Here is a 24,157-nt window from a genome sequence, read left to right on the forward strand (position 1 = left end):
TATTATGACAGCGACCCCCTTTAGGGTGTGGCTTAACTTGGCTGTATTTTTTTTGTTGGGAAAGGCAACCACCCTAGTTGGAGGTTGCTGATTCAGGGCAATAACATGACACAGAAAATCCAGTCATGTGATATGGACATCCCCTTTAAGCAGCTTCAGCGTCCAGTCAAGGAACATGAAGGCCAGTGGGTTGCCATGGGCAACAAGGGGCCGGGGCCGCGCAGTGACAGCGCTGTCAGCTTCTCGCCTCCTCCATTACAATGACCAGACACAAGCCGCCCAGGAAAGGGTGGAGGTGAGGCCCCGCCCCCGGGACCAGGGTGGGCGTGGCCGGCTGAGTCCAGGAAGTTTGGCCGCGGAGTAGACTGTCAGCAGCAGCAGCAGCAGCATGGAGAGCGGGGCGTACGGGGCGGCCAGGGCCGGGGGCAGCTTCAGCCTGGAGGACTTCGTCAGGAGGCCGGAGACCATACTCAGGGCTGTGAGCGCGGTGAGTACCGGCGGCGGCACGTGACTGGGGGGTATAGCGATCTACAGGCTGTGGCGACATGCTGGGAGTTGTAGTACTACGGCAGCTGTGGTGGTTTCAGCGCATGCTGGGAGTTGTAGTACTACGGCAGCTGTGGTGTTTTCAGCGCATGCTGGGAGTTGTAACTTCTTGGGGTTGTGGTTTCCTGGCATGGTGGCAGTTGTAGTCAGCAGGTGGGGCTCCTCAGGGCATGCTGGGAGTTGTCATTTCCAGAGGTTGTAGTTTCATGATAGCTGGAGCTTCTCGGGGCATGATGGGAGTTGTAGTTTCATGGCAACTATGTATTCAAGGCATTCTGGGAGTTGGAGTTTTTGCGACAGTTGGGCCTTCTCAGGATATGCAGACCCCAGTTGCTAAACTACAACTCCCAGCATGCGGCAACAAACCCCAGGAGTTGTAGTCAGTGACAGGCTCTCTTCAGGACATTCTGGGAGTTGTAGTTAGCAGGTGGGCCCTCCTCGGGACACTCTGGGAGTCGTAGTCAGTGACAGGCTCTCTTCAGGACATTCTGGGAGTTGTAGTCAGAGGCGGCCTCTCCTCGGGACACTCTGGGAGTTGTAGTCAGAGGCGGCCTCTCCTCGGGACACTCTGGGAGTCGTAGTCAGAGGCGGCCTCTCCTCGGGACACTCTGGGAGTTGTAGTCAGAGGCGGCCTCTCCTCGGGACACTCTGGGAGTCGTAGTCAGAGGTGGCCTCTCCTCGGGACACTCTGGGAGTTGTAGTCAGAGGCGGCCTCTCCTCGGGACACTCTGGGAGTTGTAGTCAGAGGCGGCCTCTCCTCGGGACACTCTGGGAGTTGTAGTCAGAGGCGGCCTCTCCTCGGGACATTCTGGGAGTTGTAGTCAGAGGCGGCCTCTCCTCGGGACATTCTGGGAGTTGTAGTCAGTGGCGGCCTCTCCTCGGGACATTCTGGGAGTTGTAGTCAGAGGCGGCCTCTCCTCGGGACATTCTGGGAGTTGTAGTCAGAGGCGGCCTCTCCTCGGGACATTCTGGGAGTTGTAGTCAGAGGCGGCCTCTCCTCGGGACATTCTGGGAGTTGTAGTCAGAGGCGGCCTCTCCTCGGGACATTCTGGGAGTTGTAGTCAGTGGCGGCCTCTCCTCGGGACATTCTGGGAGTTGTAGTCAGTAGCGGCCTCTCCTCGGGACATTCTGGGAGTTGTAGTCAGAGGCGGCCTCTCCTCGGGACATTCTGGGAGTTGTAGTCAGTAGCGGCCTCTCCTCGGGACATTCTGGGAGTTGTAGTTAGCAGGTGGGCATGCCTGGAGACGTAGCCAACAGCTGGTGATTGTTACAGCATGCTGAGAGTTGTAGTTTGACAACTGAGGCCTATGGAGGCATGCTGCGAGTTGTAGTCAGGAGCTGAGGCTCCTCGGGGCATGTTGGGAGTTGTAGTCAACAGTCAGGGCATGTTGGAGGTAGTAGCTTATTGGAGTTGCAGTTTCATTCGCCAGGACTACCAGGAATGATGAGAGTTGTAGTTTTGCTTCTTGTCTCTGTATAATGATAATAATGGAAGGTGGTCATCCTTCATGTTCTGGAGATCACATGACCTCAGGCCCCGCCCCTCACTGGCCATTATTAGCATATAGGTGTCACATACGTGGCGGGCAGTGCGAACGACGGCACAGTATCCGTAAAGAGCGCGCCGTCACTTTAAGGTCAATTATTGGACAACATATTGTGACGATGAGAATATCTTGTGACCCCGGTGGTGCCAGCGGCGGCTCTCCTGGCACAGCGCGGGCTCCGCGGATCAGAGACGTCTCGTCACCATTGGCCGCGTTCCCAGCACTCCAAAACCCAAGTCACGTATCCGAACCTGGAGGAGAATCCGAGACGTGACATCTCTCCAGGCTTCTCTGACGGACACTTCTGGTACCTGGAGCGCTAGAGATGCTCTGCAGGGGGCGCTACAACTTTTGCAATGGGGTCCAGGAGCTTCTGGCCTATGCCCCTGCCTGTAATTTACCCGGTGACGTTACCCTTTAGCATTAGGGTGAGTTGGTGCTATACAGGGTGTCAAAACTTTCGCACCAGGGTCCAGGAGCTTCAAGTCTGTGCTTTTGAATGTGATGACTGTTAACCCTTTACTGATCAAATACTGACAATAAAACCATTTTAGCAGTGTGTATATGCTGTTGAATTGCAGGGTGCTAAAACTTTTGCTTTGGGGTTCAGGCCTATGCCTTTGCCTGAAGCATCTTCCTAGTAACAGATACACTTTTGCACGGTGCATTGTGACGCTATATGGGGCGCTAGAACATTTGCAACGGGGTCTAGGAGCCTCAAACCTACACGTTTGCCTGTTATTTGGATGACGTCTGCCATCGATGAGCTCACCACCAGGCACAGGCGTCTGATGTGAGACAATAGACTACCATGCCCAACTTCCACCGTCCGCCCCTGGGTTAATGATTATCAGGGGACCTGTTGACTCACAGCGGCAGGTAAGTCCTGTGAAATATGGATGCTCTGGGAGCTATAGGGTTAAGCGTGTCCAGTCCTGCAGCAGTGGCCGGGGGTGGGGGCCATGAGGATGTCCTATTAACCCTTTCCGTCCTGGAGGGAGCGAATCACCTGACTCCTCTCCACCCAGGGTCATATGCTGGGATCAGACTGGGAGTCACATGCCTCCGGGGCTGCATCATGTGATTATGGGGCACGTGGGGTCTGCGTACAGGGGGATAATATTAGAGAGTTAGGGGGGAGGGGGACGCACTCATTCACTGCCAGGTTGCAGGGGGAGGGGGGGCAGTAGATCCGGTTCCACAGCCTGGTCCAGGCGGAGGAGGATGACGTGGTATTATTACTGCCAGGCTAAAGTTGAAAAACTGCACCAACCAGCAGGAAAAACCTTTTATTTATTTATTTATTACTTTTTATACTTGAATAAAAAAAAAAATCAGCCGTTGATCCTCTACACAGAGAATAACGTACTGCGGAGGGAGGCGCGAGGCGCGGAATGCCTTAGACAATACCCTGACTGTGTGCAGAATGGTAGCGATCTACTACTGCTTATCACTGGCCGCCTTTTTTTTTTCTTTTTTTTATTTAATAAAAATTTGTTTTCATTGACTATTATTTTTCAACATATATATATATATATATATATATATATAACACTTTATTTAATTCCAGTTCTTTTTCACATTTCATATATTTTTTATTTATTTATTTAACTTTTTTGTAACATGCTCATTTTTGTTTAGATTTTTATGTAACCTTTTTAACTTTTTTTTCTTTTCTTTTTTTTTTTTCCATTCTTTAAAGGGATATTCCAGTTGTTAAGTTATCCCCTATCCTGTGCCACATCTTACTGCTGAGACCCCCCCCCCCACCAAATACAAGAACGGATGCTCCCCTGAAATGGACTGGGCGGCAGGTGGAGCGTGCGCAGGGCTGCTCTGTTCATCTCTATGGGAGTTGTGAAGCTCTCTCCAGAACTCCTATAGGGCGAAAGGGGCGGCACTGCGCACGCTCCACCTGTTGCTCTATTAATTTTGGTGGGGGGGGGGGGCTCTGAGGGGTATGGGGTCTTTATTTTCATGATCTGTGGGAGTCCCTGTGCCAGCAGTAGGACCCCCACAATCTAACATTTATATAACCGGAATACCCCTTTACTTTCTTTCATTTTATTTTTTCATTTCTTAAACTTTTTATCTGACTTTTTAAAAAAAAATTAATTCTGTATTTTTTTTTTAGTTTTTTGTTTTATGATCTAACTTTTTTGTTCAGTGCAGGAGTTCAGTCCCCGCTTTCCGGCTCTCATGGTACATAGTAAAATAGAGGTGGTATGGCGGTGTCGCTGAGGTGTGAGGCTCAGGATGCCGGCTAGGTAATACCCATAGGGCTCATGCCTATGGGCACACCTGTAAGCAATGCTTCCTCTCACCTCTACATAATGGCACGTGCCAGGATCTGTATGCCAGCAGAGGCAAGCAGGGGCACAGCAGAGACCTCACCCGCCTCTATGGTGCTTGATTATACCGCCCTGCAAAACTGAGTCCCAAAATGTGCAGAACAATGATGGCGGCCGGTAGCTAGTTGTCAGGCCGGGGGCACTAGGGCCACTTCCAGCACATTAGCATTTAAAGGGTTTCTGTCACCTGAAAAATGAACTTTTATAATATGCTAATTAGCCTCTGGGAGTGGGGGGGGGGGGGGGGGGGAATAAATGTCAGACATGTCGTAGTTTTATTCCGGCAGCCTCTCGCCGTGCCTCCGCCCCCATTATAGTAAATGGGGACGGAGCGGCAGTCCGGGGGCACACGATCACTAGCGGCAGGACGGATCCGGCAGGCTGTTCACCCGACGGAACAGCCTGTGGGAGGTCTGTGCCGCTAGTGTGAAAGTAGCCCAAGTACAATAAAAGCACGGTGACGCTGTCCGTTGGCGGCTCTGTACTACGTTTATGTCCTTTTGAAGGAAGAAGAGGTCTCTGTTGCCGGTCGGTTCAGGGATCGAGGATGCCAAGAGGTGGCTCCAGGAGAGGGACTGCTTGTGAACATTCCTCTAGGGGAAAACAATTTACGCGGACCCGTACCTATGCGTTTTATTTGAATTTTATGGGAGTGCGGGCCTGCTCCTGTTTTTGGGACTGCAGCTTGTGAAAAAGTTCAAGAACCAGCGCACTAAGTTGTCCTGCTCCTAGAGGCTCCGTTCTCCCACCTCAGGCCACGTCCTGCTACACTAGATTGACAGGGGCCGGCATTGTTAGTCTCCTACCTCCGGCCCTGTCTGCAGTGTAAATCTTGCGCCATTCAGGAAGCTGGCAGCCGGCGAGCCCCCTTCACTCACTGCGCCGAATACTGAACGGCACGAGATTTACACTGCAGACAGGGCCGGAGGTAGGAGACCAACGATGCCGACCCCTGTCAATCTAGTGTAGCAGGGCGCTGCCAGAGGTGGGAAAACGGAGCCTCTAGGAGCAGGGGCAACGCCCCCCCCCTTTTCCTAGAGGCTAATTAGCATATTATAAAAGTTAGTGAGACGGCACTAATAGGCCCCTTTCACACGGGCGAGTATTCCGCGCTGGTGCAATGCGTGAAGTGAACGCATTGCACCCGCACTGAATCCGGACCCATTCACTCCAATGGGGCTGTGCACACGAGCGGTGATTTTCACGCATCACTTTGCGTTGCGTGAAGATCACAGCATGCTCTATATTGTGCGTTTTTCACACAACGCAGGCCCCATAGAAGTGAATGGGGCTGCGTTTTTTCACGCATAGTTGCTAGGTGATGATCGGGACCCGATCTTTATTTTCTCTTTATAACATGGTTATAAGGGAAAATAATAACATTCTTCATACAGAAGATGGAGGGGTTAAAAAAAAAAATAATATACCACTTGTTCGCGCTGCCCGGCTCGTCGTCTTTCTTCTTCTTTGATGACCTGGGAGGAAAAGGACCTGTTGGTGACGTCACTGCGCTCATCACATGGTCCATCACCATGGTTATAAGGGAAAATAATAAAATCTACACAACACCCATCCCAAACCCGAACGTCTGTGATGTAGTTTGGGTCTGCGTACCAAACATGCCGATTTTTCTCACCACGTGCAAAACGCATTAAAACGCTTTGTACGCTTGTGGAAAAACCGTGCATTTTCCCGCAACGACCGCGTGAACCCAGCCATATAGTTATGTTCAGCTGACAGTAGCACCTCGCTAATGTCAGCCAGCTTAATACCCATTTTTCAGGTGACAGAAACCCTTTAAGAAAAAAGAAAGAAAAATTATATATTTTAATTATCATGTTACATTTTAATATATTTTTTATTTTCTAGTTGCATTTTTTTCAATTTTTTTGTTTACATTTTTTGCCACGTTGCATTTTATATTACAAGTTCTTTTTTGTTAGTTTTTTCTAATTGCCATGTTGCATTTTTTTAAATATCTTTTTTCTTTATTTTATTGCCTATTTTTCCCCCCCCATTTTTGTTTGATTGCTAAGTTGCATGTTCTCCTTCTTTAATGGTTTTTATTTTTTGCTTGAGTGTAGTGGCGGGAAGAGTTAAAAGGTGGAGCGCCATGGCGTCACTCGCTACATTGTGCGAGGAGACTTCATCCCACCTATTCCACAGGAGCTCCTGGGTCACAGTGACGTTTTTCAGATGTAAGCGCCACCCATTATTATAGGCCACACTCTCAAAACTATCAGCACATGCTGGGAGTTGTAGTTTCACAGCCACTGTGAGAGAGGCTTAGGTTTGAGACCAACATAGAAGGTGGATAAAAGGGAATGAAACGCGTCAGCGCCTTGTCTATTCATGTCCGGAGTGGTAGATTGAGCCACCAGAAGTGCATTGTCTCCCCCTGGTGGTGAGCTTCCCCAAGTACATGTGGAGCATGCACATATCCACTGCCCTAAATCCCTTCACTATTAAAGGCATTATATAGCGGTATTATTGTGTATTTTTTATTTTTTTGGCCTAGGTGTCCCCCCACATGATTTACTGATTGGTCTTTTTGCCCCCCACTCCAGATTTTTGGGCTCATTGTCTTTGCCTGCATTCTGACGGACGGCTACGTCAGTAAACCGCATGACTCCACGCTTCTTTGTATCTTCAACGAGAACATGGATGCCTGTCACTACGGTGTGGGGATCGGCGTTCTGGCCTTCTTAGGAGCCCTGGGCTTTCTTGCTGTAGACGTCTACTTCCCAAACCTCAGCAACGTCAACACTCGGAAGTACATTGTGTTGGTAGACCTGGGCTTTTCAGGTAAGTGAAGCTGTTTCCTGGTAGGGGAGGCACGAGGCATGTATACCTCGTTTTATTGGATCCCTATGTGAATTTCAGTGGCCACCACTAGAGGGAGCTTTATGAATTTATGAATGTGTGTCCAGTAAGCTCCCTCTGGTGGTGGCTGATAGAATTGCAGACATCAATTTAGATTTTCCATCTGCAGCTGCTGTTTTTGCCGAGATAAGCGGCGCCTGATAAGCCATTCATCTCATATATATTGAAATAACATACGTTTAGGACCAAGGTGAAAGCATACGCCAATGTGGAGTCAGGGTTGGCAAATGTTGGCTAGCTTTACTTCCGTTCCGCTATTATGCTTATATTATGCCCTCTGCTGGCAGGCCGGGGCACTACATATAGCACCCTGTCTTTGCTTACATTTCTGCTACATGAGGCTGATCCAGAATATCAGAGTAGCCACCGCTGCTTGAGTTAGCCAAGTACTAGTGCTTGGCTGCAGTCCCATAGAGCAGAGGCCCCTGCAGTCGGATCCCCGCCATATGGGATATGTTTGTAATGGGACAGCCCATTTAATACCACTTGCCAACTCCATCCACCACTGGTGGGAGCTTTCAAGATATTTACACTGCTCCCTTTGACTTCAATAGGAGCTGAATAAGTTTGTAGGTGATGAGCTCCCTCTTGTGGTGGCTACAGATCATTACAGTTTGTTTATTGAATTGCTGGCTGTGTGCAGAGGATTTCCAACCCCTATAACGGTAGATTAGGAAATTAACAAGAGACCTCTTCACAGCGATTAAGGCCAGGGTGGCACTCGGCAGGCACGGCTTATGGGAATGGCATTAACGGCGCTTTGTCTTTCAGGCCTCTGGACTTTCTTGTGGTTTGTCGGCTTCTGCTTCTTGGCCAATCAGTGGGCATCCACAAAATCCGAATTATATGCTTTGGGGGGTGCGGACAATGCTCGGGCAGCCATTGCCTTCAGCTTCTTCTCCATCCTGTCCTGGGTAAGTCTCGTGGTGGTGGGATCCAGTTTTATGCAAAGCTGAATGAATGTTTTAACTTTGTAATTCCTCTCCGTCGTCAAGATCTCTGCTTGCTGATAATGAATTAAAAACTGTCTTTCTTCCTCCTGCTCATACAGCAGAGGGGTTTGTTACCTTGTAGCAGTCCAATCTATTCACTGACAGCAAGCGAAGAGCTTAAAAAAAAAAAAAAAAAAAAAAGGGATTAAAAACATGGGAAAAGTTGCTGAAAGAGTTTACACCAAGTCATAAAATTATCCCTTTGCACGGTCCGATCCCAAAAGCAGAGGTCACGTGCCCCCTTTACGAATGGAGCAGCAAGTCACAGCCACTATATCTTTATGGGGGTGTCGGAAATAGCCGTGCGCTGTATTCGGCAGTCCCATAGAGAATGATTGGAGAGGCAGCGCACTTGCTCAACCTGCAGCTTCTTTAATACGGGACCCCTGTACTCAAGATCGGTAGAGGTCGGACCCCCTACCGATCAGATATTTATCACTTATCCTGTGGCAGCAACAAGCGTGCATTCCCCACAGAGCACCCACTGATTAATGTGCACCCTCCTTTATGGATGGTCCCTCTTAGTCCCGGTCACACCCATAATGACGACTTATATATTCATTGCCTAAACTCTGGGGTTCCCCTCTTTGGATAATGTCTATTAGAAGGGTCCCTGGACAATAAGTTTAGCATGTCTCCCCTTGCTGGGACCCCTAGCAATTAGTTCAGCAAGTGTTCCGTTTCCCTGCAGCGCCACCACAGGGGAAATTAAGCATTACACAGTGTCCATTCACATTAATGGTCTGTCAGGGATCAGCAACCTCCCAGCTGTTCTGAAACTACAACTCCCAGATTCCTCCTTTCACTTTTGTGCAAGTTACAAGAACAGCCAAGTTGAGCGTTCATGCTGGGAGTTGTAGTTTCACAGCAGCTGGCATGCTGATCCCTGGTCTATGTAATACAGGACTGGTCTTCTGGAGCGAGAGGCTCTCTTTGTACCTGCCAGTTTGGAGACCGGGCCTAGGTAAACATAAATGTTACAGGGGTTAGCCAACCCCACACGGCCGCCGCTGCATCTCCCCGTTGCGTGGATCAAAACATATGGGAGGGGGGCAGTCAATAGTAGGCCGCGATAGGGATGAGCCTCCCTAGCGTCACCTGTGATAAGGGAGCCTGGTAATTATAACCTATATGAGGGGCCCAGGCATTAGGGGGGGGTCATTATAGGATTCGAATAACCCCTCTAAGGGATTCCCATTATATCCAAGTCTCTGGCTGCTCCTTGTAAGTGGCACTGACGCCATACTGTCTTCACAGTTCCCTCTGGCAAGCCTGGCCTATAAGAGGTACCGCATGGGAGTGGACGACTTCAACACAAGCTACATGGATCCCAACTTGGCTGCCGCGTCGCCCTATTCCAGCTACCCGGATGCCACCAGCGATAACTACCAGCGGCCACCGTTCACACAAAGTGCAGAGACAGACGACGGATACAAGCCGCCAACGTACTGAGCATCCCGTCTCTGCGCTCCCAGAGCTGTATAGACCGAGTCAGCAGGCGCCACTGATGCAGACTGTTGGCTCCATGGCTTCCCGAGCCTGGCCACGTTCTTCCCAGGTGCCTTATCTACGTGCTGCCAGCAGTAAGATGCCGGGTCATCGCCAACGCCACGTCCAGGGACGCCGATGACGTCTTGTGTTTTACATCCTATAGTCCAGGGATGCTCAACCTGCGGCCCTCTAGCTGTTGCCAAACTACAACTGCCAACATGCCCTGATAGCTGTAGGCTGTCTGGGCATGCTGGGAGTTGTAGTTTTGCAACAGCTGGAGGTCCGCAGGTTGGGCATCCCTGCTATAGTCCATTAGATATCGAAATTAAGATATTTTTTTTGCTTTGTTCTTTTAATTTCTCACTCCAAACTTGACGCTAGATTTTGAAGGGTCGCTGGTTGTGACCGAGGATCAGTCACTGGATATTTAAGCTTCAGGTATACACAGCCATATTCCCAGATACTGCTCGCCCTAACCCTCAAGCTTCACGGGAGCTGTTAACCAAAATAGCGCCATCTAGTGGACCTTATGATCATCCCCCCGCCCCCAAATTGCAGCCAGTTGCCACCAGGGGGCATGCTTGAGTCATCGCCTCCAGTTAAAAACGTGGGTCCTTTCATATCAGCTCATGCCATCTTTTATATAAACCAGATGACCCCTTAAATGGGTTAGACAGATGTGGTTTTCTTCCAAAAACAGCACCACACCTGTCCACAGGTTGTGCGTGGTATTGCAGCTCAGCCCCTTTCATTTCATTAAAGCTGAGTTTCGGTCCCGGAGAGGTCTGAAGCTGTCCAAAAGAGGGGGGAACGGAGGCGGAACTACAAATTGATGCAAATTAAGTGTTAATTTTTAGTCCAGACGTTTTCAAAGTTGTTTCTAAAAAAGGCAGCCGTTTCTTTTCAAATCTTGTACAACCCCTTTAAAAGCACCAAAGTCCTCAGAGAGACCGTTCATTTTAAGTAAGGGCATCTATGAGCTGATCAAAGGGCTAGGCTAGAATCCAGCTGAAAAGGACTCGGGACACTCCCCCTGATTCTAATTGGCTGACAGTAACTCCTCCCAAACATCCTTTTCAGTTGGATGCCAGTCACAGTTTACAGTGTCTGGATTTCTTCTTGGTGGCACATTGAGGGTAATTTTGGTAGAATAATGTGTAAATATCCCCAAGAACTGCGTGGTGGAGGTTTGTATTTGAAAATGTTTCACTTATAGCACGTTACTTATTAGATTTTACACTTTTTATTTTTAACCTGCCGAACCGTATTCCCTCCAGCATTGTTCACTAGTTTCAAGCAAATTTGGCTACTCAATGCATAAAATGTACTCACCAACCTTAACCCTCCCCCCGATCGCTATAATGAAGGTCTATTTTATATAACCACTGCCTTACACATTGTGCCAAGCTGTTAAGGGGCAACGGAGATTTTATTTGCACGCAGCTGGGGGAGGGGGTGACGAGGTGCAATCATTCTGGTGCCGGGAGTAATTAAACATCTGTTGTGTCACGTTGCACAGGTTTGAATTTCAATAAAGATTTTTTTTTTCTATCGCCAAAGCTACTGGCTGGTCTGCGAGTGAAATGTTCTGCAGACTCCATGTAAAATAATGTGAAGGAACCCTCACCACCGGGGTAGTTTGGCTGTTATTGAGGGCTGTAGCTCAGTGTCTAGGAATTTGTGGCTATCATTGGGACTTTCGCGCTCCTTGTATCAGAAGTAAAAAACGCACTTGACTGAATTGGCGGCTGTCCGACAAGATGTTCAGAATATAGGTCTCTGCCTTAATCATAATGCTGTCAGGTCCGTGATACGTCATCTCTAGGACCGCACTTCCTCGCAGTCTCTACCCGTACGCGATTTACAAGGACATGTAGAAGATCTGGACAACAGGGGCCGACTCCACAACATTTGGGTGAGACGGGTCCCTAAATCCCAAAAAGCTGAAGATGTTTCTGCAATATATTTTAATGCTATCTTGGGTCGCCCAGTAACTCAATCTATTAAGATGGATGGTGTCCATAGGGCTCACCATCCTAAATCCCTGGGAGGAGCTCCACGAGATATAATCTGTCAACGATTTCAGTCTAAGGCCCCTTTCACACGGGCGAGATTTCCACGCGGGTGCAATGCATGAGGTGAACGCATTGCACCCGCACTGAATCCGGGCCCATTCATTTCTATGGGGCTGTGCACATGAGCAGTGATTTTCACGCATCACTTGTGCGTTGCGTGAAAATCGCAGCATGTTCTATTTTCTGCGTTCTTCACGCAATGCAGGCCCCATAGAAGTGAATGGAGCTGCGTGAAAATCGCAAGCAAGTGCGGATGCGGTGCGATTTTCATGCACGGTTGCTAGGAGACGATCGGAATGGGGACCCGATCATTATTATTTTTCCTTATAACATGGTTATAAGGGAAAATAATCGCATTCTTAATACAGGATGCATAGTACAATAGCGCTGGAGGGGTTACATTGTTTCTCGTGCTTTTTTCCATTGGGGGACACAGACCATGGGTATAGCTTGAGGTATTAGTAGGAGGGACACTATGCAAATGAAAGAGCTCCTCCTCCTCAGGCTATACCCCCCGACTCCACCAGGAGGAACTCAGTCTTTGCTTAGTGTCCGGTGAAGGAGGTTGACACGATCACTATCTACTCCTTTTTTGTTATTTTCTTTCTAGATGGGGACACAGGTCGGCATGGCGCCTTCCTGGTCCCCCGTGGAGTGCCCGCCGCCGTCCTTGGACGCTGCCTGGCTGCCTCCATTGCCCCCAAAGAAGACAAGTGGATCCGGGCTCGACCTGCAGCTCCGGTTTCCCACCAGCCTCTGGGTCACCTGCTGCCACCCTCCACCAGAGCACTGCACTCCTGGGCAAGGAGTCAGAAGCCTGAAGAGGTGCATCCCTGCTGGTCCTGGAGTCGAGGGAGAAGATCTGCAGGAGCAGATAAGTATACCTGCATCCCTGCCTTACCCATGCCTTTGATGTGACAGATCCTTCACCATTCTCATTCCCCTGAAGCTGCCTGGGTGAAGCAGAGATAGGAATCCTTCTGGGGGCACTTTGGGCTCTTTATTAGGGGCACATATTGCCTGCCTTTAAGGCAGGCTCAAAGGCATCTGGCAGGCTATGCGCGGCACTTGCCGGCATCGCTCTTTTTTTCTCCTGAGCAGGGACGCACCACAGAGTTCGGCGGTGGTACTCACCGCGGCTGCGCTGGCTCTTCCCTTTTTAACCCAGGGACATTAGCCCCCGATACATGTAAAGAGGCCCGGGTAACGATGGGTCCATTTTTTCATACGGCGCGCGCGTTCTTTTCGCGCCATTATGACGCGGCCGGGGGGCGGAGCCTCTGTTCTGCTCTGGCACTTCCTCTTGCTGTGTTCGGCCGTGCAGTCCGAACTCTCGCGCGACTTCCCTGCTCCTCTCAAATCAGGAGAATGGCTTAAAAAGCCGCCGGTGGTCCTCTTCTGCTGCCCATTAATACAGCTTTCTGCTGTATGAGTAAATGCCATGCCTTTGATGTGACAGATACAAATGGGCGTTATCAGACCTGGCTGCTAAGCTAAAGCAGGTGTGGGGATAAGTCTTCCCCTTGGTTTGCCATAACTTTTTTCTCAGGCCCCACTGGGGTCCTGTCAGATGTGCCATTCAACCTTTTTTTTTTTTCGTCGCCTGTCTCTTGTGCTCTGCCCCTGGACAGGATATCCTCCATCTCTTGCTCAGCCCAGTCCTCCCTCCGCATGACGCTATCCTGCCTCTCTGCGGAGACGGCGGTACTACAGCTCATAGCTGTGTGAGTTAAGGTCTTGACCTCTGATGTTTTTAAAAAAAAAAAAAAAAAAAATTTAATTAAAAATAAATAAATAAAATTAAATTAAAAAATTTCCCATCTGGGTTTACAAGGACCTCCGTCCCTGGGAACCTGCGGTCCCCGCTTGGGCATCTGCCATGTCCAGCGCGGCCGCTGAACTGGTCTTAGTCGCCAAGGCAGCCTTGGCCTTTATTCCTGTGGCGCTAACCTCTCCATCTTTCTCAGTGGTCCCCACAGTGGGTGCCTGGCTACGTAGAGGCAGCGTGAGCGGCAGCATACCACCTCGGATGTCTCCGTCTCCCCCCTCGCCTGTGGCGCTTTCGGACTGCTCTTCCCCCTCCCTAGGGAGAGCAATCCGAAGGGGAATTATCCGGCTCAGACGAGCCAGGTCCTTTTTTGGACTATAGGGCATTTTCAAATCCTGTGACACCAACCACCTCTCTGTGGTTTTCCACAGAAGACGCCCGACTACTAACAGGGAGCGTGAGCGGCAGCATCCATCCTCGAATGGCTCCGTCTCTCCCCCCTCGCCTAGTGGCGCGTTCGGACGACTCTCCCCTCCTCCCTTAGGGAGCGCAAGTCTGAAGGGGAATGTCTGGCTCTGACCAGGTCATGGAGCGTGACCCCTTGCCTAAGCTCTCCACCGTGGTGGCTGACTTAGTGGCGACTGTCTGAGACACCTTTATTCTCCAAGGGGATTCTCCTCCTTCCACTGGTCAGGAGTTCCCCCCTTTTTTCTGTCCAGGGAGTTGGAGACTACCGTGTTCCCGGTCCATGAGGGATTTTTCCGCGGTCATATCCAGGGCCTGGGGTCGTCTTAATAAGGTTCTCGACCACCCAGCGCGTGAATATACTTTATCCTTTCCCTGCTGATGGCGAGGAGATGTGTCTCCTCCCCCTAGGGTGGATCCTTGGTGGCTGGATTAGCCAATTATATGGCTCTCCCTGTCTTAGACAGTTCCTCTTTGTAGGATGCTGTAGACAGACGCATAGACTCTCTTTCCAGGTCCTTTTCTTCACTGGCAGGCGCGTCCCTGCGACCTACCTTTCACTCAGCAGGGGTAGCCAGTGCTCTCTCGGTGTGGTTACAGCGCCACCACCAGGAACTGGCGGAGCAAGTTGCATCTACTGACACACTGGAGTTGGTTCTCCAGATGTCTCAGGCTTCTAAGATTCTTTACGAAGCTTCTAGGGACATTGTTCCCCTCTTTGCCCGCAGGTTGGCCATCTCTGTCACTCAGTGCGAAGAGATCAGATTAAAGGTGTGGGACGCCGATGCCTCCACCAAGCGTTCCCTCGCTAATCTCCCCTTTGGGGTTTCCAGACCTTATGGGGATCAGTTAGACAAGTTCATCTCTGCATGCCTTTTGCCGTTTCTCATGTGGTAGGCTGTCGCCTGCTTCCCCCGCTGGGGGTCTCAGGTCGTCCGCAAAAAGGCCTTCCTTTAAACCAGCCTTCCCGGCACTAGAGGGCCCAGTCAGCTCGCCCTGCTGCGCCCAAGCCTATCTGCATGTCACGATTGCGGATTCCCACCAACGATTCCTGCGCTTCGCCATTAGGGGTCGACACTGTCAGTTTGTCGCCCTTCCTTCGATTGGCGACCACCCCTCGGGTCCTTACCAAGGTCCTGGACCGCTCATGGCGCTTTTTTCGTACCAGGGGCATTCCTTTGCTGCCCTATCGGGACAATATCCGGATAGAGGTCCCCTCTCTACCGCAGGCCGAGGATAGCGTACGGATCACTGTTCAGACTGGAGCAGTTCGGCTGGCTGATAACTTTCCCAAACTCCTGTCTCTTCCCGTCCCAGAAGCTCTCCTTCTGGGGGATGTTATTGGATACCTCGGCCGCCAGAGTATTCTGCCTGCCTTCAAGTCCTCCCAGATCCAGGGCGCAGTGCCACATCTGCTGCGCTACCCGTGCCTATCCATACGGGAGTACATGCAGGTCCTGAGTCTTATGGTAGCCTCTTTCGAGGCCGTTCCATATGCCCGGTTTCACACTCGCCTGGTGCAACAGAAGATGCTTTACCTCTGGGACAAGACCTCTCGGGGTCTGGACGATAGCGTCTGCTTGTCTCAGTGGGTTCGGGCAGCTCTTCCTTGGTGGCTGTCCCCGATGAACCTGAGGTCGGGGAGATCTTTTTTCCCTTTTTCCTGGACGATCATCACCACCGATGCCAGCCTCCTGGGTTGGGGCGGCATTCTCCAGTCTCGCACGGTTCAACGAATTGGGTCGGCGGCAGAGTCTCGCCTTCCAATCAACATTCTGGAACAGAGGGCGATTTTCCGCTCTCTCTTTCTCCCATTGGACCCCTCTCCTTGCGGGCCTCCCAGTGAGGATTCAATTGGGCAATGCCACGGCCGTGGCCTACATCAACCATCAGGGCGGGACCCGCAGCCGGATGGTGATGCAGGAGGTGACGAGAATTCTGACGTGGGCGGGGACGCACGTTCCGGTGTTGTCAGCAGTTTACATTCCAGGAGTGGACAACTGGACAGCGGTTTTGTCTAAGCCGCAACTAGGGGAATCCAGACGAGTGGTCTCTGCATCCAGAAGTGTTCGAAGAAATCTGCCACAGATGTGGTCGTCCGGATGTGGACCTACTGGCGTCCAGGTTCAACAACAAGCTCCCAGTGTTCCTGGCTCGCGCCCGAGATCTGAGGGCGTATGGATGGACGTGCAGGTGTCTCCGTGGCAGGACTTCAGCCTCCTCTGTTTTCCTCTCCTACCAAAGGTTCTACGCAAGATCGAGACGGAAGGGATCCAGACCGTTCTCATCGCCCCAGAGTGGCCTCGCCGTGCGTGGTTTTCGGACGTGGCTCGGATGCTGGCGGACGCCCCATGGCCTCTTCCCGACAGACAGGGCCTACTGTCTCAGGGCCCGCTTTTCCACCAGAATTTCCGGTCTCTTCGTTTAACGGAGTGGCTGTTGAAACCGCCATCCCGAAGAAGAGGGGGTTCTCGGATTCAGTGATTAGGGCCATGATCAGAGCGAGGAAGTCTTCTTCCTCTCGGATTTACTATCGTTCCTGGAAGCCTTTCCTGTCTTTTTGTGAGAGTTCGGGGTTCCCTCCCCTTTGCTTTTCCATCATGATGGTACTGTCTTTTCTTCAGTCTGGGCTTGAGCAGGGACTGTCGCCTAGTTCCCTGTAAGGTCAGGTTTCGGCGCTGGCCGTCTTTTTTTCAGTGGTCCCTTGCTCTTATGGGTCCGGTGAAGACCTTTCTTAAGGGGGTGGCACATTCGGTTCCCCCGCATGTTCCCCCTTTTGTCTCCTTGGGATCTCAATTTGGTCCTGCGCGCTCTGCAGTCGGCCCCCTTTGAGGGACGTCTCTCTGACTGTTTTCACCTGGAAAGTGGTCTTCCTTGGGGCCATAAGTTCTAATGCAGCTACATAGCGTAGTGATTAAAGTTCTGGGCGATTATGCAGAAGCTGTGAGTTCAAATCCCATCTCAAGTTTTTAAATCAGACTGGTGTCGGAGCTGGCCGCTCTTTCCTATCAGGAGCCTTTTCTGGTTTTCCAACAAGATAAGGTTGTGCTCCGTCCGGTCCCCTCCTTTTTGCCCCAGGTGGTCTCTCCCTTCCACCTTAATGAGGATCTGGTCCTGCCTTCCTTTTGCCCTTCTCCGGCTCTCCCCAAGGAACGCACTCTGCAATTCCCTGGATGTCGTACGGGCCCTGAAGGTGTATCTCGCGGGTATTGCTTCCGTCTGCCGTTTTCGGCGCTCTGGATCTGCTCGGCTATTTCCACGGCTTATCGCGCTTGTGGTAGAGTTCCCCCTGCTAGGATTACCGCTCACTCCGCTAGGGCAGTGGGGGCTTCCTGGGCAAGACGCAATCATGCCTCTGCGTCTCAGCTGTGTAAGGCGGCCACCTGGTCATCCTTACATACCTTTACAAATTTTTATCAGTTGCATTCACTGGCTTCGGCTGATGCGGTCTTTGGCCGCAGGGTTTTGCAGGCTGTGGTTCCTGTTTGACCGTTGGACGTTCCTCCTGGCGGTGCGGAGATTTTTTCCCACCCCATGGACTGCTTTAGGACGTCCCATGGTCTGTGTCCCCCAATGGAAAAAAGCACGAGAAAAGGAGATTTTTGTGAAACTCACCTGTAAAATCTTTTTCTCGTCTTTTCCATTGGGGGACACAGCTCCCACCCATTCTGTCTATTGCAGGAGGGGGCTTCAATTCAGTTTTCTGCTTATGGTTGGACCTTATGGCTTGGTCCGATGGTTTCCTTAAGTTTTTCTTGCTCCTTCTCCTACTGCTTGTGCAACGCCTGAGTTCCTCCTGGTGGAGTCGGGGGGTATAGCCCGAGGAGGAGGAGCTCTTTCATTTGCATAGTGTCCCTCCTACTAATACCTCAAGCTATACCCATGGTCTGTGTCCCCCAATGGAAAAGACGAGAAAAAGATTTTACAGGTGAGTTTCACAAAAATCTCCTTTTTTTAACTCGCCTTAATCCACTTGTTCGCGCATCCCGGCTTCTCTTCTGTCTTCATCTTTGCTGTGCACAGGAAAAGAACCTGTGGTGATGTCACTGCGCTCATCACATGGTCTGTCACATGTGATGAGCGCAGTGATGTCATCAAAGGTCCTATTCCTGTGAATAGCAAAGAAGAGAAGTTGGGCTGCGCGAACAAGTGGATTAAGGTGAGTTAAATTATATTTTTTTAACCCCTCCAGCCCTATTGTACTATGCATTCTGTATTAAGAATGTGATTATTTTCCCTTATAACCATGTTATAAGGGAAAATAATACAATCTACACAACACCGATCCCAAACCCGAACTTCTATGAAGAAGTCTGGGTACCAAACATGGCGATTTTTATCACGCGCGTGCAAAACGCATTACAATGTTTTGCACTCGCGCCGAAAAATCACGCATTTTTCCGAAACGCACCCGGATCTTATCCGGCCCAAAAAACATGACGCCCATGTGAAAGAGGCCTAAAAGAGGATATAATGTCAGGCTCGCTCCCTGGGTAATCTGGACTTCCAAGGCGTCCATCTTTCAGGATTTATCCTGGATAACTTCAGAAACGGAAAACGTTAAAACCACTGCTGGAGCTGCTTTGAAAACAAAAGGTAAACCCCCCTAGGGGAGAGTGTCAATGTCTAAAACATAACTTTTAATTAGATATAGAGATAAAACACACCACTGTGATGCAAAATTCTAAAAATATGGGGGATCCAAGCCTGGTAGAAAAAGAATGATCCTGCTCCACCTAGTGAAAGGTGCGAGCAGTCTTACCAGACCAATGCGTATGATGGGACCAGGAGAGATTTCTAGGGAGGCAGATCCAGAGGACAATGAAAAGCCATGGTATTCGACGGGGTCTGTGTAGAAGTAGGAGCTCAGTGCCCTGTTACACCCTATTCGTGGGGGAAGGGGGCTAGTTTCATTCTACCTATACACAGAGCACCCGCCCCGACCCCGTCCGGATACCTGTCCCTACTCCGGGCCTGATCCCTAACTCTTAAAGTATTCGCGACCAGCTGATGCACGCCTGATGATATCCCGACGTGGCACGTTTCTGTCCGTGTCGGCTCTTCAGGGGAATTCGTACAAAAGGAAAATGCCGCAGGTCAAATTTACATATACTTATAAATGCCCCTCCAGTAAGAGGGTGCACACATGCGGAGGAGATGATAATCCTACGCTAGTGGGTCAGGGGGATATAATAATCCTACGTTGCGGGTCCCCTATGGTTAGAGGGGGGGGGGGGAACTACCAGCAGCGATAATGCACCTAACCAGTGGAATTTAAAGTGTACCTGCCTGCGCTTCTCCATAGGGAAGGACCCCCCCCCCACGCGATGATGTCGCGCGTGACGCCAGTGCTGCGGTCACGTGGGTAAGGGCGGTCAATAACAGGATAGAGAGAGGCCGCGCTAGGTAGTTGCCTGGTTACAAGCGTAAACAGGAAACGGTGAGGGACGCACAAGTCGTGTGCGTCCATGGTAACCAATGTCTCCCAGGTGCTCGCCCACCCTCCTCCGAAGTTCACGTATGGTTTTCCCGATATACTCCATGCCACATTCACACAGAATACGGTAGATCACTCCCTTGGATTTACAGTTAATGAATTGTGAGATGGAGTAGGTTTTGCCGGTAGCAGAGCTGGTGAAAGATTTAGTAGTCTGTATGTGCTTACAAAGCTACACAGTTGCCACATTTATAACAGCCCACAAGATTAGACCGCCGCCAAGTTGGCTGTGTCCGGGTGGAAGAGAAGTGGCTGTGGACTAGCTTGTCACGTAAATTACGGCCCCGTCTATACGTGATCTGGGGATAATCCCCTAATACCTCCCCTAAATGCTAAATTTGTCTTACTTGTTTTGATCCACTCTCAAAGGTAGTGATTTTATTTCAAGACACGGAAATTGACAGCCACAGCAGCAAAGAAAAATTAACCACATTAACACAAGATAAGTATCACACTGGTTTAGCAGCATATATCTCTATTGTATTCTACGGTGTTTTATTATATTTTATTGTCCTTGCTATTATTTCTTCTTGCTGGGGTATATATATATATTTTTTACCCTAGGTTATCATCTTATCTGAAGCTTTATTCCAGCTTCCCCTGTCCCTAGTTGGAGCCTGTGTCTCCCTGCCTAGGGAGCAGGAAAGGGGGGGGGGAATGGGTTAATCGTTTCCTTTGCAGTCTCGCACCTTCCTCCTCCTCCCCTTCGCATCTCTTTTTCTTCCCCCTCTGTTTTTCCTACTCACCCAGCTTTCCCGACTGCATCTTGGTGCTGTGGCCATAATCTCGCGGGATTTCGGCCGGCAGCGTTGTTTCGGCGGCCATCTTGGTGTAGCCTCTCTGTATAGGCTCCTCTATTGCTCAGTCTGTTTTTCCCTCTAGTGCAGCTTCTTCCTTATTCCGGTTTTAGCCACGCCTTCCGTCCTGTGCTCCCTTGCCGTCCGGCTGCCTCTCCACACTTCTCTTCACTAGCTGGGTGACTACCCACTGTGAGTTTTGAGGATATGGTTTTCCCTGAGGACGAGCTGTCCGATTCTGCCCCTACTGACTCTGCTCCGGCTCTCACCCCGGCGCCTCCCGGCGCTTCGTCCTCGGACGCATTGCAGGGGCCTTCTGGTATCTTAACCGACCCTCTAGGGGAGCCCCTCTTCGATCCCGATAGTCTCCACCACACTAGATCGGCCGAATGGCTTCCCCTCGACCACGTGGCACAATACCTTGAAGCACGTGTCCGTTGCCCTCTGACTAAAGAGGCTCGTAATAAATTGAAGGCAGAGTGCCCGAGACCCATAGTGGCAAACAAGGTTTGTGAGACTCCGTCGGTGGACCCTAAAATGGTCCAGTTTTTATCGAAGTCAGGGTGGAACCCCAGAAGGGGTTTGGAGTCGGCCCTCAAAGCGTGCCAGGACAAGCTCCTGGATGTTTTTGGCCCTTTGGCAAAAATTTTTGAGATGGCGGAAATCGCCAGAGTGGCTAATACATCGGTGGATCCGGAGGAACTCCGGGGGTGGATCCAACGAGCCATATGCATAGCCGGCAATGTGAACAGTTCCCTGTCAATTGAACGACGTAAGGCTATATTATTTAAGATAGAGCCCAAATTAGTGAATTTGGCCTTCACTGAGGCCGGGCGAGAGGCACAGGGCCTCCTTTTTGGAAAGTCCTTCATTAAGGACATGGGCAAATACGTTGTGGCCTTTACGGCTCTTGACAAAGCACAATCTTCCATGAGGAAGGTATTCCAGAGCCGTTTTTCCTCGAGGGCCGGCAGCTTCAGGGGCCGTTCGGCTGGCCGCTCTTTATTCCACGCCCGTGGCGCAGGCAGAGGCTCCTACAGTCATCGACCCTTCACTCAACGATCCTCATTCCAGGACGCCAGGCAATCGCATGGTTTCTTCCCATCCCGGGGTGCTCCTAGCCGCAGGCCTTTCAGAGGAAGCTCCGGTTTCCGTCGTCCCCTCGGTAAGTGTTCTTCATCTTCCTTCTTCTCCAGTTTGTGTAGGGGGCAGACTCCGACATTTTTCTCATGCCTGGGAATTAATCACGTCGGACAGTTGGGTATTATCCACAATCCGGGGCTTCCAGATAGATCTGGTACAGTCCGCGCACCATCTTCCGTCTCCCCCACCCATTCCAACTTCCAGGGCCGCGTTACGGGCCATAGACAAGGAGCTCACAGGCCTCCTTCACAAACGTGCCATCGAACTGGTCCCGTACCCTACAGAGCGCCTGCTCAGCAGTATTTTTCTCGTAAGGAAGAAAGGGGGGCAGATGCGCCCCGTCATAAACCTCAAGCCTCTGAACAGGTTTGTACGTTACAGGCATTTCAAGATGGAGGGTATTCACTTCCTCCGGGATCTCCTCCTCCAGGGAGATTGGATGGTGAAGTTAGATCTAAAAGATGCCTATCTCACCGTCCCGGTTTCAGTACCTTCCAGAGACCGTTTCCTTTGGAAGGGACTAGTATGGCGTTTCTCCTGTCTTCGGCCCCTTGGTGCTTCACCAAGATCATGCGCCCAGTTATGGCTTGGCTCCGCAGTCGCAGGATCAGGTTAATCATATACCTGGACGACATCCTTCTACTGGCCCAGGATCCCACTATCCTTCTCTTGCAGTTACAGGTGACTATGGATCTCCTATCCCGATTGGGCTTCCTCATCAACTACGAGAAGTCTACTCTAATCCCCTCCAGAGTCATGGAATTCCTCGGTGGATTCCGTCTCGGAGACTCTCAGCCTTCCTCAGTCGAAGCTCCGGTCCATCCGCAAGGAACTACGCAAGACGCTGGCTTCCCCCCGGATTACGCTTCGCCATTTGGCGCGGATTATAGGACTCCTTTCCTCCTCCATTCAAGCGGTGTTTCCGGCCCCTCTCCATTACCCGGCTCTTCAACGCCTGAAACATGCGCACCTTCAGACCGGTGCCTCGTACGCGGATATGATCTCTCTGGATTCGGAGACTCGAGACGAGTTGCATTGGTGGATCTCCAATCTTCAAGCTTGGAATGGGAAGGCGATCGAACGTGTCAGCTGTCCGATATGTCAACTCCATGGGGGGTACCCATTCGAGCATGTTGTCTCATTTGGCCAAGGAGTTCTGGTCTTTCTGTCTCAACCAGGAGGTTACGGTGGTGGCGGAGTATCTACCTGGTCTGCAGAATGTCCAGGCGGACTGGAACTCTCGATACCTCAGGGATGGCAGCGATTGGAAGTTAAATGGGCTGGTGTTCTCAGACATCTCCTCCCTCTGGGGTCTATTCTGTATCGACCTGTTCGTCTCTCGGCTGAACACTCAGTTACCACGTTTCTTCAGTTGGCGCCCGGACCCAGACGACGCATTCTTGCAAGATTGGCACGGACCTCTCCTCTACGCATTCCCACCGTTTGCAATGCTTCCCCGGGTCCTGACTCAGGTACGCTGTCAGCAAGCGGAGGTGGTGTTGATTGTGTCGTTTTGAACCTCTCAGTCATGGTTTCCTCACCTGCTGGATCTGCTCATCCTGCCACCATTGCTCCTCCCGGACTACCCAGAACTAATCTTAGACTCCGGAGGCGTGCGACACCCGCTGTTGCTGAAGGATCTCTCCGTCTGCTGGCCTGCAGAATATCGGGCGCTTCTGCCAAGGCGAAGATCTTTCGGACGCGACTAGAAGACTCTTGGAGGAATCGTGGGCCCCTGGCACCAGGAGGGCCTATAGAGCGGCCTGGAGATCATGGACTGGTTGGTGCGTGGCACGGGGTGTGGATCCCCTTTCAGCCCCTGTATCGGACGTCCTAGAGTTTTTAACGTCTTTATTCGAGGATGGAAAAGCGTATCGTACCATCAATCTCTTCCGGTCAGCGATTTCTTCCTTTCACCAAGGTTTCGAAGGACACCCTGCGGGTCAACATCCCCTGGTATGCCGTCTCCTCAAGGGATCACGGATGTCGCGGCCCCCTCGGCCGTGTTTTTTTTCCACCCGGGATGTCTCTTTAGTCTTGGATCTTTTCACGGCATGGCCGTCTAACTCTCAGCTTTCGGCCAAGCTAGTTACCCTCTTTTGCCTTATTTCTTGCAAGAGGGTTTCCGATGCCACATCATTTTCTCCGGATGGGGTCACTTTCAATATTTCCCGCCGGACCAAAACACATATTCGTTCGGTCTCTTATCCCAGTTTTCCGGCCATTCCGACCCTTTGCCAGGTCGCTTGTCTCCAGGAATACGAGGCTAGGACCTCCATTCATAGATCTGCTGAGAATTCTCAGTTGTTTCTCTCCTATCTACGACCGTTTGCCCCGGTTTCTACTCCTACTCTTGCACGTTGGGTTAAATGGAGTATGTCTTTGGCAGGAGTGGATACCTCATTCTACTAGGAGTGCAGCTTCCACCTCTATGATGGTGTCCGGGGCTCGTTTAGAGGACATCATGAAAATTGCAGACTGGTCTCGGGTTTCGACTTTTAAAGAATTCTACTTTCACCCTACTCAACATGCCTTTTCTTCTGTTATAGTACAGCTTTGAACTTGCAATAGGAGCCTCCGTGTCTTGAAATAAAATTGTTGG

General features: G+C 50.9%; 1 protein-coding gene across 2 annotated transcripts; it reads left to right on the forward strand.

Moving 5' to 3' along the window:
* The first annotated feature begins 322 nt into the window (after positions 1 to 322).
* SYNGR2 (synaptogyrin 2) lies at positions 323 to 11,369 on the forward strand. 2 transcript variants are annotated; one of them, XM_040434807.1, is made up of 4 exons: positions 323 to 487; positions 7,012 to 7,249; positions 8,099 to 8,241; positions 9,577 to 11,369. In XM_040434807.1, exons 1-4 carry the CDS (start codon positions 389 to 391, stop codon positions 9,769 to 9,771), a joined length of 675 nt encoding a protein of 224 aa, XP_040290741.1. In that variant the 5' UTR covers positions 323 to 388; the 3' UTR covers positions 9,772 to 11,369. The 2 variants fall into 2 exon arrangements, with proteins under 2 accessions (XP_040290741.1, XP_040290742.1); XM_040434808.1 differs by lacking the exon at positions 323 to 487 and adding an exon at positions 2,817 to 2,972.
* Positions 11,370 to 24,157: the final 12,788 nt, after the last annotated feature.

This window comes from Bufo bufo, chromosome 6, assembly GCF_905171765.1.
Source record: "Bufo bufo chromosome 6, aBufBuf1.1, whole genome shotgun sequence".
NCBI classification, from domain to species: domain Eukaryota; kingdom Metazoa; phylum Chordata; class Amphibia; order Anura; family Bufonidae; genus Bufo; species Bufo bufo.